Source organism: Epinephelus lanceolatus, chromosome 7 (genome assembly GCF_041903045.1).
Source record: "Epinephelus lanceolatus isolate andai-2023 chromosome 7, ASM4190304v1, whole genome shotgun sequence".
Taxonomy (NCBI): domain Eukaryota; kingdom Metazoa; phylum Chordata; class Actinopteri; order Perciformes; family Serranidae; genus Epinephelus; species Epinephelus lanceolatus.
Window position 1 is genome coordinate 22,827,900 of NC_135740.1, and position 17,012 is coordinate 22,844,911.

At 44.3% G+C, this 17,012-nt stretch overlaps 1 protein-coding gene across 2 annotated transcripts in view; it reads left to right on the top strand.

Annotated features, from left to right (window-relative positions):
* Positions 1-17,012, top strand: part of frmpd1b (FERM and PDZ domain containing 1b) — a 37,581-nt gene that overhangs the window by 3,806 nt on the left and 16,763 nt on the right. For both annotated transcript variants that reach the window (XM_033633016.2, XM_033633018.2), the window contains exons 2-8: positions 6,742-6,892; positions 10,073-10,183; positions 13,610-13,782; positions 15,236-15,338; positions 15,717-15,762; positions 16,077-16,181; positions 16,319-16,414. In XM_033633016.2, the coding sequence (XP_033488907.1) occupies positions 10,077-10,183; positions 13,610-13,782; positions 15,236-15,338; positions 15,717-15,762; positions 16,077-16,181; positions 16,319-16,414 (630 nt within the window). In that variant the 5' untranslated portion in view covers positions 6,742-6,892; positions 10,073-10,076. The remainder of the gene's footprint in view (positions 1-6,741; positions 6,893-10,072; positions 10,184-13,609; positions 13,783-15,235; positions 15,339-15,716; positions 15,763-16,076; positions 16,182-16,318; positions 16,415-17,012) is intronic.

Consider the following 17,012-nt stretch of genomic DNA (forward strand, 5'->3'; position numbering starts at 1 on the left):
ACAATCAGGGGAATCACTTAAGCTGTTAGACTTCATTCTCTGGGGAGCTTGAATGCACCAAATGGTGACGATAGTGAAGGTGTCGTGCTCAGGGCCGGCCCTAGCCATTTTGGTGCCCTAGGCGAGATTGAGATTTGGTGCCCCCCCGAACCACATTACCCCACCGGTAGTGGAGACACAAACATCAGGGACCACAATGGTTTCAAAACAAAAAGTGCTGCTGGGGTAGGTGTAAATCATAAAATGTCACAGAACTCACTAATAGTAGCAAAACAAAAGTTTTTATTTAGCCTAATTGCTAATAGGCTATTAGCCAATTTGCAACCCAGTAATCCAGTGTAGACCTAATTCACTGATATATTTCAATATCAATCGAGCTTACTACAATGTGCTACGATGCCAAGTGGCGCTCACATCTCTGGTGCAAGCCAGTGCAGAAATTTGTTTTTGTGGATAAGTTCGTGTTAGCCATTATCACTGATATTTGTCACTGAAATTTCAGCACAAGAAGGAGCAGTTATCCAGATAGCTAGCTATTGGCTTGCCATTCAGTCTCATATCCTTCAATCTCTAACATTATCTGAGTCCAACAGCTGGGAACTGCCCATTGGTTCGACATCCCATTGTTTCGACCATATTAAACTCATTGTTCCGAAGTCTGTTCCGAAATCATCATGATGCCCTGTGGTTAAGGTCTGGTTAGGTTTAGGCACAAAAACCACTTGGTTAGGGTCAGGAAAAGATCATGGTGTGGGTTAAAATGAAAAAGAAAGTGACAAACACATAAGCTGTGAGCCTGCTCCGCCTCAAGCCAGTCGCGGCGCACCATACGCCCGCCGGCCGCGAGCCGTTCAGCACCGCGGACAGTCGGACTAATGGGATGTCGAACCAGTGGGCTGTCGAACCAATGACATGGACCCCAACAGCTATCATAGCATTATAATGTAGCATTAGCTTTATTGCTACTTAGCTAGCTAGCTGCAACAAATGAAACATCTAACGACGTTACACACACAACGGCATTTTAAAGATAACATAAGACAGACGACATACCTCTATATCGGACTTTCTTTTCCTCCTCCTCTCGCACCTGAAGGCTTGGACCTTTTCGTTATTATGAAATGCAGGTAAAATGTAAATATCTGCCTATCTTGACCAGATTTTGACACAGACCCCACTCTCAGTGTGCACAGTACAGGTGCAGGGGCAGGGCAGATGAAAAATTTTGAGGAAAAGGGGTGCAAAATGTATTTCTTTCTTTCTTGCTTGCTTGCTTTCTCTCTTTCTATCTTTTTTTCTGTATTTGTTCATTTGTTATCTCCGTAAAAAAAATAGGATGGCGCCCACTGGCAAATTTTTATCATTATTATTTTTTATTTTATTTTCATTTTTTTTCCCAGCGCCCACCAGACAATGTGGCGCCCTAGGCGACCACCTATATCGCCTATGCCTTAAGCCGGCCCCGGTCGTGCTTACGGACTAACCACAATCAGAGATTGGTTGTATCTTCCAGGATGGCTCTGTTAAACAAATCCTTTTGATATGACAGTTGTGTCATTTGCATCGTGTTGTACTTGATGTTTCGATTGTTGTTGCTGCTGTCTGATGTCTGTCTTGAGCTGTGATGTAATTTGTGGAATTTGTCAGACACAAAAGGAATTTCTGAAAGGATGATAAACACAGCTAACTAATTTCATGGCAATCCATCCAGTAGTTGTTGAGATGTTTCAGTCTAAGTCAATTTAAATTCCACGTATTGATCCTCCCAACAGAAATAGGTTTTCATGAAAGGATGCCCTACACTTCCCTACTGAGCACCTGAGATGTCTGATTATTTAGATGTTAAGGATAAGTCTAATATTAGCAAAGCTGAATATATAAATAATTTCTTGAGAACACAATAGCAGTGATATCTTTTTCGCTTCCTATTCAAAATTCAAAGTGATTACTGTAGAAGCTGCTTGTGACCATGAAGTTGCACAATAACCTAAATGTAGTAAGATCATTAAATGCACAAAACTGTTTGAAGCAAAGAATAGTCTGTAATGAATATTAATGTAGGCTATAACTTGGCTTTTGTAACCTTCCTCAACATTTTCTGATTTCAGATGGGGATCATCATATAGATATTTTTCTTCTGAAGCCTGTTTAATACAGTGTCTATTAACCTTCATGTAATTTTATCTTGTGACAAGACTCTCTAAAAGCACAAAATATCATCTGTATTTAATTTATCCGCAGTCTCGCAAGAGCCTTGAATCTTTGCTGTATTATTGTCAGCTCTACTTGTTGTTCTTCACGTTTACAACTTTGCAATTTATGAAATCTGAAGCAATCCAGCTGCCTCACATAAATTGCAATGACTCTTACCTCAAGTTACCCAGATATTCACACACACAATATTTTGAGCCAAGTGTGTTGCTGCTGTTGGACTGAATGTTCGCTGAGCTCTGTGTCCAACTTTGTTGGCAGCCACTGTTAGCCGAAATGAATTGTCGAGTTGCTGAACCAACCCCTGCTGCTGCTTACCCTGCGCCTCATGTGGTGCAGCTGTATCTGGTGTGTCTTATTCGGCTGGAGTGTGTGTGTGTGTGTATGTGTGTATGTGTGTGTAGGGGGGGACAGATTGTGTGTAGGGGTGGGGGGACAGATTGTGTGTAGGGGTGGGGGGACAGATTGAGAACAAGATGTCAATAACAGCCAACTGGTCCTTTCTAAATAAAAGCTGTTGTTCAATCAGTCATCAAGGCTTCTGCTGGAGTCTGGTTACTGATTGTGTAACGCTCCACTTGCTTATCATATTAAGCCCTGTGAGTTGTGTGTGTGTGTGCATGCATGTGGTGTGAGCCTGAGTGTTTGTAACTGCATTAACAGAGTGCCCCAGTGCTGAGCACAGTCTTCATTTATTAGTGCCGAGAGCTGATTGACAATAATTTAAGTTTGTCACTGAGAAATTCATCCTGTCAGTCAGACTGTCACATCCATTAACTCAGATAATGTTATTTAGCACAACAGCAGCTGTATCTGCAGGCATTTTTTCTCCCACACTTGTCCCAGTGCAGCTTCCCCAGGCCCTGTCCAGGTTGCTCTGACCTGCAGTGGCCTGTTGTGGCCCAGCAGTGCTAATTGGGCTGTTTTCTGTCCAGCTGGCTGCACAGAAGCTGCCAGCTCAGTGCCACCTCTCAACTCCCCGAGGAGAGAGTGAAGTGCTTTTATGAACTGCATGTGTGCTGCTCATACCAGGCCACAGGACTGAATAACTGACTGTTTTGTCCGAGACAGAGGGATATTGTGTGGGCAGATGAGCAGAGAGGGGCGGACGCTGTCTCAGAGAAATGAGACAGACATTGAAACAGAGAGGTATGGACAGTCTTTGTTACCTACACAAATTTTATACAAATGTTCTCGGTGTACAGATGAAAAGGTAAAAGGAGGGAGAAAGAGTGAAAGGCTGAGCAAGCTATAAGGCATGCTGATAAGGGAAGCGTGGGGACTTAAGGACAGTGGAAGACAGGATTCACGATTACTATTGATTCAGTACAAGATTAGGAGCAGACACACACCAGCTTTGCTGTCTTGAGCCCTTTTTACACAGAGATCCAGCAATAGAGGTGCAATGAAGACCCTTCATTATCACAGATTTTCTTTCTTATACACAAACAAACAAGGTGTGATTTAAGATACAATGCCGGCTCTCTGGAAGCAAGAGATGTGACAGGAGTGATGTGTAGCACTGGCACAATGGCACGGTATGACATATAACATATACGTCGGCAGTGCTTTCTAAACAATAGCAATGACATAACATGGAAATATTAATCATTTACGGTCCCTGTTACATGGCGGTTGATCTTGTTCTCTGCTCGTAGGGTAAGGCCATCCTGAACCTCATTGTCTCCTCAATTTGAGGACATTTGCAACTCTTCTTCCTTGATTTAGCTGCTAGCTGCTGCAAGCTGCTTTTTAGATCTCCCAGCAGTGGATCACACACATAACACGTCATCACAGCTTCACACCTGTCCTGTCCTGTCGTGCCAGCTGCCTGTTTTACACAGACGCCGATTCAGGGCTGTTGCTACCTCCGCTGCCAGCCTCAAGGCAAAACAACTCTGTCCCCCGATTCTGTGGTTGTACCTCTTATAAACAACAATGAGGCGGAATAAGACACAAATGACTGCCTTGAACAGGCAGTATAAAGGAGCTGGAACCAAACAAGGCAGGCATCATGTCACCCCAGTATGTGATTTTAGACAGCATGCCATCTTTCTGGAAGTACACAACACAACAGCGTCGGCCTCCAGTGTGACATATAACAGACACGTCAGCATTGCTGTCTAAACAATAACAATGACATAACATGGCAGTAACAACAATTTTTACCATGCCTGTTATATGGTGGTTGATCGCATCCTGTGCTTGAAGGGTAAGGAGCTCCCAGGCCTAACTTTTGGCAAGATATTTTTAACACAATTTCAGAAATCTTTGGCACAGGGATTGAACCATATACTCTTACTGCGCTATTTTGGGGTTACTCCACCTACACTGCAATTGACTAAAACATGAAAAGATGTAATTGCCTTTGTATGCTGGCAAGACATTTAATTTTGCTACGATGGAAATCCTCTGCACACCCTTCCCCTGCTCTTTGGATTCAAGCAGCTTTAAATTGGAGAAAAATCAGACATACTCTCAAAGAACCTATAACCAATTTCTCTGTAACATGGACTCCCTTCTTCTCCTATGTGACTCCAGATAAATGCATGTTCTTATATCTATGCAAGAGGCCTGCCTTTTGTGAATTTGGCTGCTAAGCTGGCTAAGGACTATTTTTGTTCTAGTTGGCCTGTAAACTCCTGTTTTCATTTGTTTTATTGCTTTTTATTTATCTTGTATGTACAGAGTGCAATGATCCCGTTAATGGTGTTCTATTTGAAAATCCAATAAACAAAGTGGCTCAAAAAAAGGAGCTCCCAGACCTCATTGTCACCTCAACTACTGCTAGCTGCTTTTTAAATCTCCTGGCGGTGGCCGGTGGGTGGCACACATAACACGTCATCACATCTTCACACCTGTCCCGTCCTGCTGGCTATTCCTTTTACACGAATGTCAAGTTGGCAAGGTTACTACCTCACCTGTCCACCAATTCTGCGACCTTTTATACAGAACAGCAAGGCGGAATAACAGCAGTAGAAAAGGGACTCAAGATTTGAAAAAGCTGTCACATCTTTTGAAAGAGGGAACAACTTCTTCATTTGAGAATCCATATGGGAGTGGAAAAGTATAGAACAGCATGAGAAATGTAACAAGGCTACAGGTCTGCTGTTTTATTTATTTATTTAATCATACATCACTGTCAGCTGCCGGGCTTTGTGTGCTCTCATTTGGTGGAGAAATGCTGCATTGATCAGCTTCTTTTTCCCCCATTTTTCCTTTTGGACAGACTCTTTTACGTCTCAGTGTAGATACTTTTGTTCTTTCTTTTCTTCTCCTGCAGCTTTACTCTCCTGTTTCTTTGCCGCTGCCCTCTTCACCCTCTTTAAAATTCTCCCCCTTTCCTCCCCCCATGCAATATCCTGTCCTTTCTCTCTTTTCTTTGCCTCGACCAATTCTCTTTTCTGTATCCCTTCCCCTTTTCTCAGCCCCTCAGAGCCCCCTCCCCTCTTCCTCCCTCCCTCCCTCCTCCTCACCTCTGCAACCCCCATACGTCTTTCCTGTGTGTCTCTCCCCGTCTTCTGTGCTCCGCTCTTCTTGTTGCCTGTGTTGGCAAAGTGGCAGAAGGAGGCGGTCGGAGGCTAGCTGCATTAGCACCATGCATTATTCATGTGCCCTGCAGTCTGTGTGGGTCTGGGTCTTCTGCTGGCTTTTCACTGGGACACATGGGCCTTGTGAAAGAGCTCTGTGTGCGGGACACAGGGCCTGATGGAAGAGCTGCGCAGATGGGACTATCAATTCCTTGATTTCTGCTCCCTCTTGTAGATGAAAGCCCTGGGGAGTGAACGTTTACTTCACAGATCAACATTCAAGTGCAAAATGAGGTGGTTTCCTTAGACGACATCAAGAATGTTTATTCAGTGTCTCTCCTAATTCAACAGCCGGGCTTTTCACAACAAAGCATTCCCCAAGTGTGTTTTTCTCCCCAAAACCAGAGGCCGGGTAAGGTTTCACCCATATCTGCCCCGATGTTCATATGAAAGACTTGTCCTATTTTATTATTGGCTGAGATCTCTGTCTGCCTGGCAGCGTTTCTCTCTCCACCACATCAGGATTCACGGGCTGTCCTCTTTGCTTTTAGTGTGCGCCCAGTAAGAACTGTTAACTGAACTAGGCGGTATGAAATTTTAATTTAGACAACCAGACGGAGATGGAGTGCCTCGTCTCCACATCGCCATGTGCTTTTGAGGCTGTGGAGGAGTAGAGAGAGAGAGAGACAGAGCAGGAGAGAGAAAGAGCCTTGGGGACCGGAGGAGGGGCCTCTTGGAAAACCACAACCACATAGCTGGTCTGGACTCACATCTGCTTTGCTTGACATACTTTTGTGTTCAGTCTGAAAACATCAACAACTGGAATATAGTTCTGTTGCTTACAAATAGGTTAAAAATCCAAGGCAGATACAGCTGATCTGACTTGATAACTGCTCGCTTCATGCTTCGTTCTAATTTTAAACTCACCGTGTGGGTATGCATCTTGTTTATGGGTTTTAACAGCCAGGTCTCCCTGATAGCATTGCTCTGCTCTGCACAGGTGGCCGCACCAGATCGGGATTGGCCCTGATGATCACAAGGACCCCCCTCCACCTCTTTTCAGCCAATCCTGGAGGGGGTGCGGAGCTGATGTCTCAGAGGGCGAGAGGGTATTTGTGTTCTGGAGTCCTGAAGAGACAAGCCACATCACGGTGAGTCACGCTCTCACAGTCTTTAGTTTAAATGTGGCACATTGTGCTGCTTTCTTAAAATATGTGGAGGAGATTGGAGCTCCTGAAAGTGCTGGTATCTTGAGAACAGAATGTCATATCTTTCTCTGCCTTTTTCAGAGACTTACCACATTTATTTAATGTGTAATACCTTATCTTTAGGTGGAGAGTTGAACCATGTACACTATTACACACAATCTGCTTTAGTAAAGTTAAAAGGTGGGCTGTTGTTGTAAAGAGTGAAGACAGTAAACCTCTGGATCCAGTGCTCAGGATGTGTATGTATGTAAAAATGTCTGGTTGCTGCTGCTGCTGCCCAGAGATACTGTCATTGGAGACGACTACCTGACTCGGCAAGGACAGTGAGGGTGAGAGAGAGAGAGAGTGAGAAGAAAATAAAATACAGAAGAGAGAAAGAAGGAGAATGACAGCAAAAACTGTCACCTGACTCACCACTGACTGCAGCACTGCAGCACACACATGCACATCCATGCAATCATGCTGCTCATTCAACACAATGTGAGGAAAGCATATATGATCTATATAACGCTTCTGTCAATGATCGAACGTTGTGGGTGTGTCAATAATGACACTCTGCAGCTGTCAGCTACCTAGCCTCACTCATCCCTCCTCATCCACGACAATCTGCTTCAATCCAGATCAGCGGGAGGTGCTAAAGTGACACCCTGACCAGTGCGGGCCCATGCAGAATGAGGTCCTCTAATCCTCTTAAAGGACAGACCTCCACTGCATGCTCTGCTACTACTGAGGCTGATTGAGGCTAGTCATCACTGAACTACAACCAGAGAACACTTCGACAGATGCGAGCTGGAATTTGTTTTAGCTGCTGTTTGTTTAAAGGAGCTCTGTACAAGGGTTGTACCTGACTCAGAATTATGTCAATATAGAATCAGATTTGGCTATGTGAAGTTTAAAAGTTTCAATGGGCTCAGCGGGACGTTCATGTGCTGCTCCCCACCACCACCACCACCACCACTACCACAAATGGGTTATAGTTCTGTAGGGAACACTAAATGCTCATAATAATAGACTCCAAATCTGAGACAGCATCGCAACTATTTTTGCAAGTTTCGCTTGCCCCCACAATTCCATTGCTAAAAAACCCACTTAAAAATAAAAGACGCAGATACAATTGGCCGAAATGAGTTTCCTCATAAGGATGGCTGGGCTCAGCCTTATAGATAGGGTAGGAGCTCGGACATCCAGAGGGAGCTCGGAGCAGAGCCACTGCTCCTTTGAAAGGGAGTCAACAGGGGTCTGTTGAGGTGGTTCGGGCATCTGATCAGGATGCTTTCTGCACGCCTCCCATTGGTGGTGTTCGGGCACGTCCCACTGGTAGGAGGCCCCAGGGCAGACCCAGAACATGCTAGAGGGATTACATATCTCGTCTGGCCTGGGAACACCTCAGAGTCCCCCAGGAGGAGCTTGAAACTGTTGCTGGAGAGAGGGACGTCTTGAATGCTTTGCTCGGCTTGCTGCCAAGGGTGACATGGCTTCAGATAAGCGGGTGAAAATGGATGGATGGATGCTGTTGTGAAATCAGGCATTTCAGGACCCAACAATCACAAAAACAGCCTGCAAAATCCTGAAGGGACTGGCTAATTGCTGCCACTTTGCACTGTGCTCATATGGTAGTTACTATTGATATTGGGAAACTGTTAGAAGTGTAGCACCCATCCTCTGGTTTTCCCCTGGATAACAGCGTTAGCACTGTTAGCACTGTCACCTTCTAGCTGGCTCAGCCACCTCCATGTTGAGAACTGCGAACAGACAACCCAGACTTAGACCTGCTTCAAAGAGAAGACAAATTATTTCTGTATTTCTAACTCATGAATACAACATCACTCACAGCAGTGCGGCTTGTCATCATCTATTGATTGCAATGCAGTGCGTATTGTTTTCCCATAAGTCAGAACTTAAAGTGGCCTAGAGTAAGGTGAGTGTGCTGCTGTGACTTTACTCTTCTTTCAAAATGCCTCATATACGTGTGGCAGATGGCCAGAAACCTGTGGTGTTTCTTTTAAGATCTCCACAAAAGCCTTGGCTTGCAGAAGTTTTGCCCATATTTTAGAGAGCTGATCAAATTAAGCTCTCTGCAGCTGGCTGTTGAGGCCAAGATACGGATCATTAGATTTCAGGAGCGCATTCATCATTGTTAACTGTATTGATCAGGTCTGGGTTGCTACTCTTTCGCGTCCCTGCCAAAGTTTCCCTCCCTTTTCTCTGCCACATAGTTCAATTCACAGCCATGAGCAGCAGATGAAATACATCACAGGACAGCAGCAAAACAATATCTTATCAAAACAATATCTTATCACCGTAATGCTGCAAACAAATGAAGCAGCTACTTCAAGTGATCAAAATGTCATTGAAATTTTATTCCACAATGCACCCCTGCCCCCTAAAATCTTTGTTGCTGTTACATGTAACAAAAGAAACACGAACATGAATAACGCAGCACCTCTAATAAAGTATATTTTCAGGAATAGATAATAAACCCTGTCAAGGAATTATCAGAGGCTCTACAAGCTCAATGCAAGTGTATTGATTAGCTGACAGAAACAAAACACAGCTGAGGGGAGTTGCAAGTCTTAAGATTTGGTAAGGATTCAATGCTGACCAGCTTTGCCTCCCTGGGGTTTCACTGAGCCCTCCATTCCTCATTACGTCCCCCTGTTTAAAGGGCAGGCGAAGCAGAAAGTGCACAGCTGCAGATTTGTAGTGAACATGCAGATCGTGGCATATTTACGTGGAACTCCTTGTGAATTTTGTTATTGTGTGATGGTGCAGTTGTTGTTGAGAATCAGGCCATTTAAGCGAATGTGTGTGACATGTGTTGTTGTTCATGCTGAGTACACTCCACCCCTCTCTTTTTGTCTCTCAGCCTTTCCTGCTCTCTATTCACATATCTGATTATTCATCGTATTCAAGGCAGCCTACATGCTCTGAATATAAAAACAGAGCAGATGCAAATTTAGCCGAAGCACAGCTCGACAAGACAGAGCTAAACCCTAAACTGTTTCTAACTTATTCTCTCCCTTGAAATCCTTTCATCTTTTTCCCACGTCCTCCTTTTCTCTGTGTTCTGCTTGTTGGGATTATGTCTGCAGCTCACATCCGTCTCTTTCTTTGTCTCTTTAGATAAATGGAGGAGAAGGAGCGATGTAGGAGCAGGTCTCCAGCTCGGAGGGCCAGTCGGGTGCAGCAAGTGGTGGGAACAATAATACGACGTACCCGAGAGTCGCTTAGCAGGTACAGAATGAACAAGGGCCAGAGCTCTGGGCAAAGATCCTCTTTGAAAGTTCAGAAAAAGATTGTAGAAGTAGGAAGTTGGAATGAGAAACACTTCCTGTGATGTTGCTCCAATTTTTTGGCATCCGTGTTTGTAAATGGAGAAGATTTTGATGGGAAACAACTGAGAATGCAGTAGAAATGTTGGCACCACACAGCCAATAGTAGCAGAAAATGCCGACCCCACACAAACCACTGCGGCAACAACAACTAAAATAACTCATATAGTAAAAAAAAACCCCTAAACAATCCAGTTTGGGGAAGACAGTGGAGAAAACAGCATCATCCACTTCTAGGCCTGCTGCCAGACTCTATAATAGAGAAGGAGTGTGGGGGGTGTACCATATATCATCTAAGATATAGCTGTACAAATGCCATTTTAACTGAGAAATGTGGTATAAAAGAAATATCTCTCTAAACAGAGAAACAAATGTACCAAAAGAAGTATAAAGCTGATTTCTGAACCTGTTCCGGATACACACACCAGATCCCCTCCCCACACCTACACATTCAGATGCATAACACATAGCTGATTCAAAACCTGACTGTCCCTATCTCGCACATAAGCACACCCCACGGTTGACCACAAATATGCTCTCAAGAGCCCGTCATTCCCTTATTGTCCGCTGAGTGGTTTCTCAGAGGAGGCGGTGCAGAGGAAGCCCAGTAAACTCCCTGTTTGTCATTCTTGGGAAAAAGTCTCACCATGTCACAACCAGCTGACCAGGACAGCAGGCCTCAGGGAGAGGATGCCACTGATTTAAGCACAACAGATACTGTGTATTCCCATGACGTGTTTCAGCTGATGATATGTGGCAGTAGTTTGTATGAATGTGACCTCTGTTCTCTGTTTCTTGGTTCCCGGCTACTCGGCTAGAAATTGAATGCCCCGATGACGTATTGCAATAACTTTGTTGATCTTTTTTTGAAACGCCACAATTAGGTCAACATTAAAATGTGTACTAGACTTTGATCAACCTTACCTGTACCATGTTTTAATTACCAGAGATGGGAGTAAGTCACAAATAAGTCACGAGCAAGTGTCAAGTCTGAGGGGACAGTCACACATGAGTGAGTGCCTGTTGCCTGCCGAGATGATATTCGTGCTGAATGTGGGCAGTGCCTAATAAATACTGCATAACATGATTTTACTGGCACATTTTCCATTTTCTTACATCCTATGTCTGTCTCCTGACTCACTGCCAGCCAGACAGCATCTCTCATGTGGGGCAGTTTTTATTTTTCACGGCTAATATCATACAATATCAGCTTGTTAAACACAGCAGCAATCACTGTCTCCTCTACACATACTTTTTTGTTATTGATTGAAGCTACAACTTTGCCAGTCAAAGTCCACCAAAGCCGAACTTCGCAATGGGAAGATGTGAATTTGATTTGCAACTGAAAGCAAATGTTTAATTTGCTCCCCGGCTTGCACTGAATGGAAGTGAACAGGAGGCAAATATCCGCCAGTGTTAATTTCACTCAAGTGTGACTGTACCCTTAACCTTCAAATCTCAAGCAAGTCAGTGTGGTGAGACTCAAGCAACTCAAGTCGAGTCCCTACTAAAAGTCAAGCAAGAGAAGTTAGGTCATTGCTCAGGTCAAGCAAGTCGCGAGTGAAGTCATACGATAATCTGATGATCTGGTCAAGCATAAGCTCTCAAGGTAATACTGAGCTGCAGACCTTGCACCCATTTTAATTTTTTTCGACTAGCCCCTTCCGTGATTGCTGCCTCGTGCATTGGCCTCTTGTGCTCTGTCACATCATATAAGGTTGCCAGGTTTGCACACATTGCACTAGAAATCACCCAGTTATTTAAAAAACACAACTTAACTTTTCATAACTGGAAAAATGCAAACATAAAACGAGAAAAGTCCTTTCATGTCATCTTTCTCAGAACATCAAGTCTGAGTCTTTTATCAGTATTAGTCAGGCAAGTGTTATGCACTTTTGCAACTTGAGTCCGTCGTAAGTCAAGTCATATGACTCAAGTCCACCCATCTCTGCTAATTAGCATATGTTAGCATAAATATTTGGTTAATATTAAACCTCAATCATCAGCATGTAAACACACTGTCATTGTGAGCAGGATGCTGACTTCAGCATTTAGCTCAAACCACCTTTGTTCTCGTAGGCTACAGCATCACAGAGCAGCTAGCATAGCTGTAGGCTAACAGAGTGCCCCAGGAATGAGTTAGCACGTCACCACTCACGGCGTCTTCATCTTAAAGTCAACAGATGCCTTGAATGGGTTTTTGGTTAGATGCCTGAAGTAAGTGGTTAACACAAGCTGAAGAAGCTTGTACGTTTGGTTCTACGACATAAAATGCGTCAGTAAATACCCCAATTGTGAACTTTGAAGCTTTTATGTATTTTAAAAAAGGTGGTTGCTAATAAGTGGCTAAATGAAACTATAGAATGTCATTACGCCAATTACAGCTCTACAGTCTTGTTATGGTGATGATGTTAGGTCATGTGACCACAGTGTAGTTTGTTTGTAGCCCAGTGTTAGCTTTTTACTTCTGGTGATGCATTTAAGCGTCAATAATCATGAAAGTGGTGTTCGTTTGTGAAGACCATCTTGCTGAACAAAATGTCTAAGTATCATAAACGTTTGTTTATTTTTTAGCAATAATCAAAAATCCAATGGAGAACTCCCACAGGCTTTTTGATGAGTGAACCAATGTGATGCTAACTCCCATGTCGGCCTACAGAAAAACATCATCCTTGTGGCCCTCTAATCTTATTGTTTAATGGTTATAAGTGTCTTAGAACAGATAAGATTAGTCAATTAGTCAACAGATGGGAAATTAATTGGCATCTATTTTGGTAACTGATTAATTATTTGAGTCACTTTTAAAGCAAAAATGGCACCATTAATAGATACCGCACTGAAATTTAAGTATTTCCTCCTGTCTTTCTGTGTTGTATCATTTTAAGCAGAACCTCTCTGAGTTTTGTACTGAACAAGCAAGGCCATTTGAATTAGTCACTTTGGGCTTATTGTTATGGGCCTGTTTTTCACAATTTTCTGATTTTATAGACAACATGAAAAAAATAATATACGCTGATTAATCCAGAAAATAAATGGCCTTACCCTCACCCTAACCCTTTCAATGCTATTATTTTGTTATTTGCAGCCCCAAAGTAAAAACTACCAGAGAATATTGTTCTTGCTATGTGAAATTATCTAATAGAGTTTTGTAAAAAATTTTAGTACTAAGGTGAAGTTTCACAGCAACACAACGTTAACTAATGTTCGTTAGCTTTTGTCAAATAAAGAGGGCGATTATTTGTTGAAGATTTAAGAATTAGATTTTCTGTACAAAATGATGGAAGTTGTCTCCAGACAGGTAACCTGTTACCCTGTTTGACCTCCACAGAGAGCGGTTGCTAGGTGATGGGAGGTCGCAGCGCTCCAACAGTCTGTCCAATCAGAACTTCCAGGCCAAGCTGACGCTGCAGATCACCAGGGACCCGGTTCTGGACAGCAGCACTGGACATGGCTTCATCCTCACCACAAATGCACCCCTGCTGGTCAGGGACGTTGCCCCAGGTACATGGGGTGTGTGGTGATGGGGTGTGTGTGTGTGTGTGTGTGTGTGTGTGTGTGCTTGTCTAGGTGGATAACTGCATTTTGTTTTTCTGCTCCTTCTGCAAATGGCCAACTGCTTTATACAACAGTGCACCACCCGCAGCAAAACAGATTTACTCTTACCCTTACTCTCTCTCTCTGACTCACACACGCACACACGCACGCATGCATGCACACCCACACCCACACCCACACACACCCACACACAAACACACACACAGACTCTCCCCTGGAATTCAAACTGTCGGGCACAGTGCCTGATAAGCCAGAAACAACACAACAGAGCCACCTGCTCATCCTTTCTAAATTCAATCACTTTTCATTTAGGCAACTTTAATAGGGGATCGACAGAGACAGAGTGAGGAGAGATTGATCCATTACCTTAATGTCTATCCTGTAAAATAAGCTGATAAAGTGTCCCACCTTGCCACCAGCTCTGTAATTGCCGTCCGCTGCCAAAAAGAGAGACAAGTGATAACAGGAGACAAGATTTAATAGAAAGAGATGCCAGCAGGAAGCCCAACAGACAACAACCAAAGTGCAAATATGGCAAAATAATGAGCGTGAAAAGCATGCAGAGTGCGGGGGGTGGGAGGCGGGGGGCGTGGGTGACGCCTTTGGGTGTGGGAGAAGTCTGCGAGGTCATGGTGTCGAGGAGGTGAATGTAAGAGGGAAGTGGTGGATGAGGAAGAAGGACTGAAAACGAAAGAGGAGGAAGGGAGGGGACTTGAAAAACCGCACAGATCAGGATATTGGCAGAGCTGACATGAAAGCTTGACGAGGTGGGGGTGGGGGTGGCGGGGTTGGCTTGTCTGGCAAAAGAGAGGGTATGTGTGCAAGTGTAGCCCGTGTGTGTGTACGTGAGCTTACAAAGCCACCGTCAGTGGGTCAAAAATCAGGGACAGACGGGGCTTTGCCAGTCAGTCCGTCGGGGTGTGTGAAAGTATGTGTGGTTGGGCGTATGTATTTACGCATACATACACTTAGTTTGTTTATGTATGCGTGTGTGTGTGTGTGTGTGTGTGTTAGAGTAAGCTGAAACTGCTGTGCCTCAGTCGTGCTCTCTTGCCTGAAGACAAATGAGTATAAATAACTAGAGAAAGCAGAGCAGAGCAGAGCTGGATGAGACCCAGAATAACTGTAACCCCTCACATCCTGGCGAGCTCAGCTGAACACTGTTGAGTCAGCCATGTTGAATAACCATATGTGTCATTTTGTGTGTGTGTGTGTGTGTGTGTAGGTGTGTGTGTGTGTGTGTGTGTGTGTGTGTATGTGCCTACATGGGTGTGTATATCTCCCTTTATCTGAACTGAAAGTGCAAGCCCACGTGTGCAGCTGATTTATGCAAGCGCTCACTCTTTTCATTGTGTGTGTGTGTGTGTGTGTGTGTGTGTGTGTGTGTGTGTGTGTGTAGGGAGTCCTGCAGATGGGATACTGTACCCAGGGGACCAGGTGCTGCAAATTAATGATACAGCGCTGGAGGATTTGAGCGCAGAGAAGGTGGAAAACATCTTAAGGTGAGAGTAGCTGCAGAGGTATCTATCTATCTATCTATCTATCTATCTATCTATCTTTGTGGCTGATGAGAAGTCAGTTCAGTTACTGGAACCAGTGTCACACTACCAGTGTGTCTGGTCCATCCAGTGACTAAATGCATTGTCATACTTGTTTGCTGGAGTGCATTTCTGGGAGTGTGTATGTATGTATGATTCATGTGTGTGTGTGTGTGTGTGTGTGTGTGTGTGTGAGAAGGGCTTAACAAGTAAAGGGCAAAGGTCAGAGGAGAAAGTGCTTGCTTGACAGCTGGACAGAAGATAATGATCTCTCTCGTGTGCATGTGTATGCGTGTGTGTTTTTGTGTGTGTTTGTGTGTGTGTGTTTGTTTCTCCGCCCAGGGACTTGGAGGATTGTATCAATGTGACTATCCTGCGGCACATGACAGTGAGTACAAAGATGACATTGATGACCTCCAGTCGACACATTCACTAAGAGTCATCGCACCATCCGTCATTAAAACATAAGCTGTGTGTGTTTCCAAGCATGTGACTGTAAACCCTTGTCTCCTGACAGGGTTAATGGCCTCCACATTTCTTTTAGATCGCGATGTGCAAATGTAAAACTGTGCGTGTCGACTGCTTTATTACGGCTGGTCTCAGAATTAATTGTCATTGCACTAGTTTGAGCTCAACAAGCGTGTGCTTCCTTAGTTCATGGGCCCTTGCATAATGGCGCTGGCGCGTGTCTTTGTGCTGCAGAATCCCAAGTCATCCATCATGTCAGCAGAGAAGAGAGCTCGTCTGAGGAGTAATCCAGTTAAAGTGCGCTTTGCAGAGGAGGTGGTAGTCAACGGGCACACTCAGGTGGGAAGACTTTACTCCCGTCACATCATCATTTTTCTCTGGACTTATTTTCTAAGATTTCATGCCCCCTTTTCCTGTTTTATCTTCCCTCGTTTGATATTGACTCATCACAATAACATCTCACTCCTCTCCATCAGGGAAACTCTCTTCTCTTCCTGCCCAACGTCCTGAAAGTCTATTTAGAGAATGGGCAAACCAAGGCCTTCAAGTTTGATAACAGCACCACCGTCAAGGTGTGTATTAAACATGTGTTAGATGTTAAACCCAAGAAGAGAGAGGTATTTTAATTAACATTTATAACTTATTATAAGGGGCAGCACGGTGGTGTGGTGGTTAGCACTCTCGCCTCACAGCAAGAGGGTTGCCAGTTCGATCCCGGGTGTGGGAGCCCTTCTGTGCGGAGTTTGCATGTTCTCCGGGCACTCCGGCTTCCTCCTACAGCGCAAAGACATGCAGATTGGGGACTAGGTTAATTGATAACTCTAAATTGTCCGTAGGTGTGAATGTGAGCGTGAATGGTTGTTTGTCTCTATGTGTCAGCCCTGCGATAGTCTGGCAACCTGTCCAGGGTGTACCCTGCCTCTCGCCCAATGTCAGCTGGGATAGGCTCCAGCCCCCCCGCGACCCTCAAGAGGATGAAGCGGTTAGAAGATGAATGAATGAACTTATTATAAGGACGTTTGCGCTGGGTGTATACTGAAAATAGAAGGTCAAAATCTGAATCTTTAAAGGGCCATAACTGCCACACTACTTGGTCACTTTTGATGAATGTTAAACAGCAGATGGGTAATTGGATGATGCATCTCACTGCTGGTCGACCCAAGAGGTGGA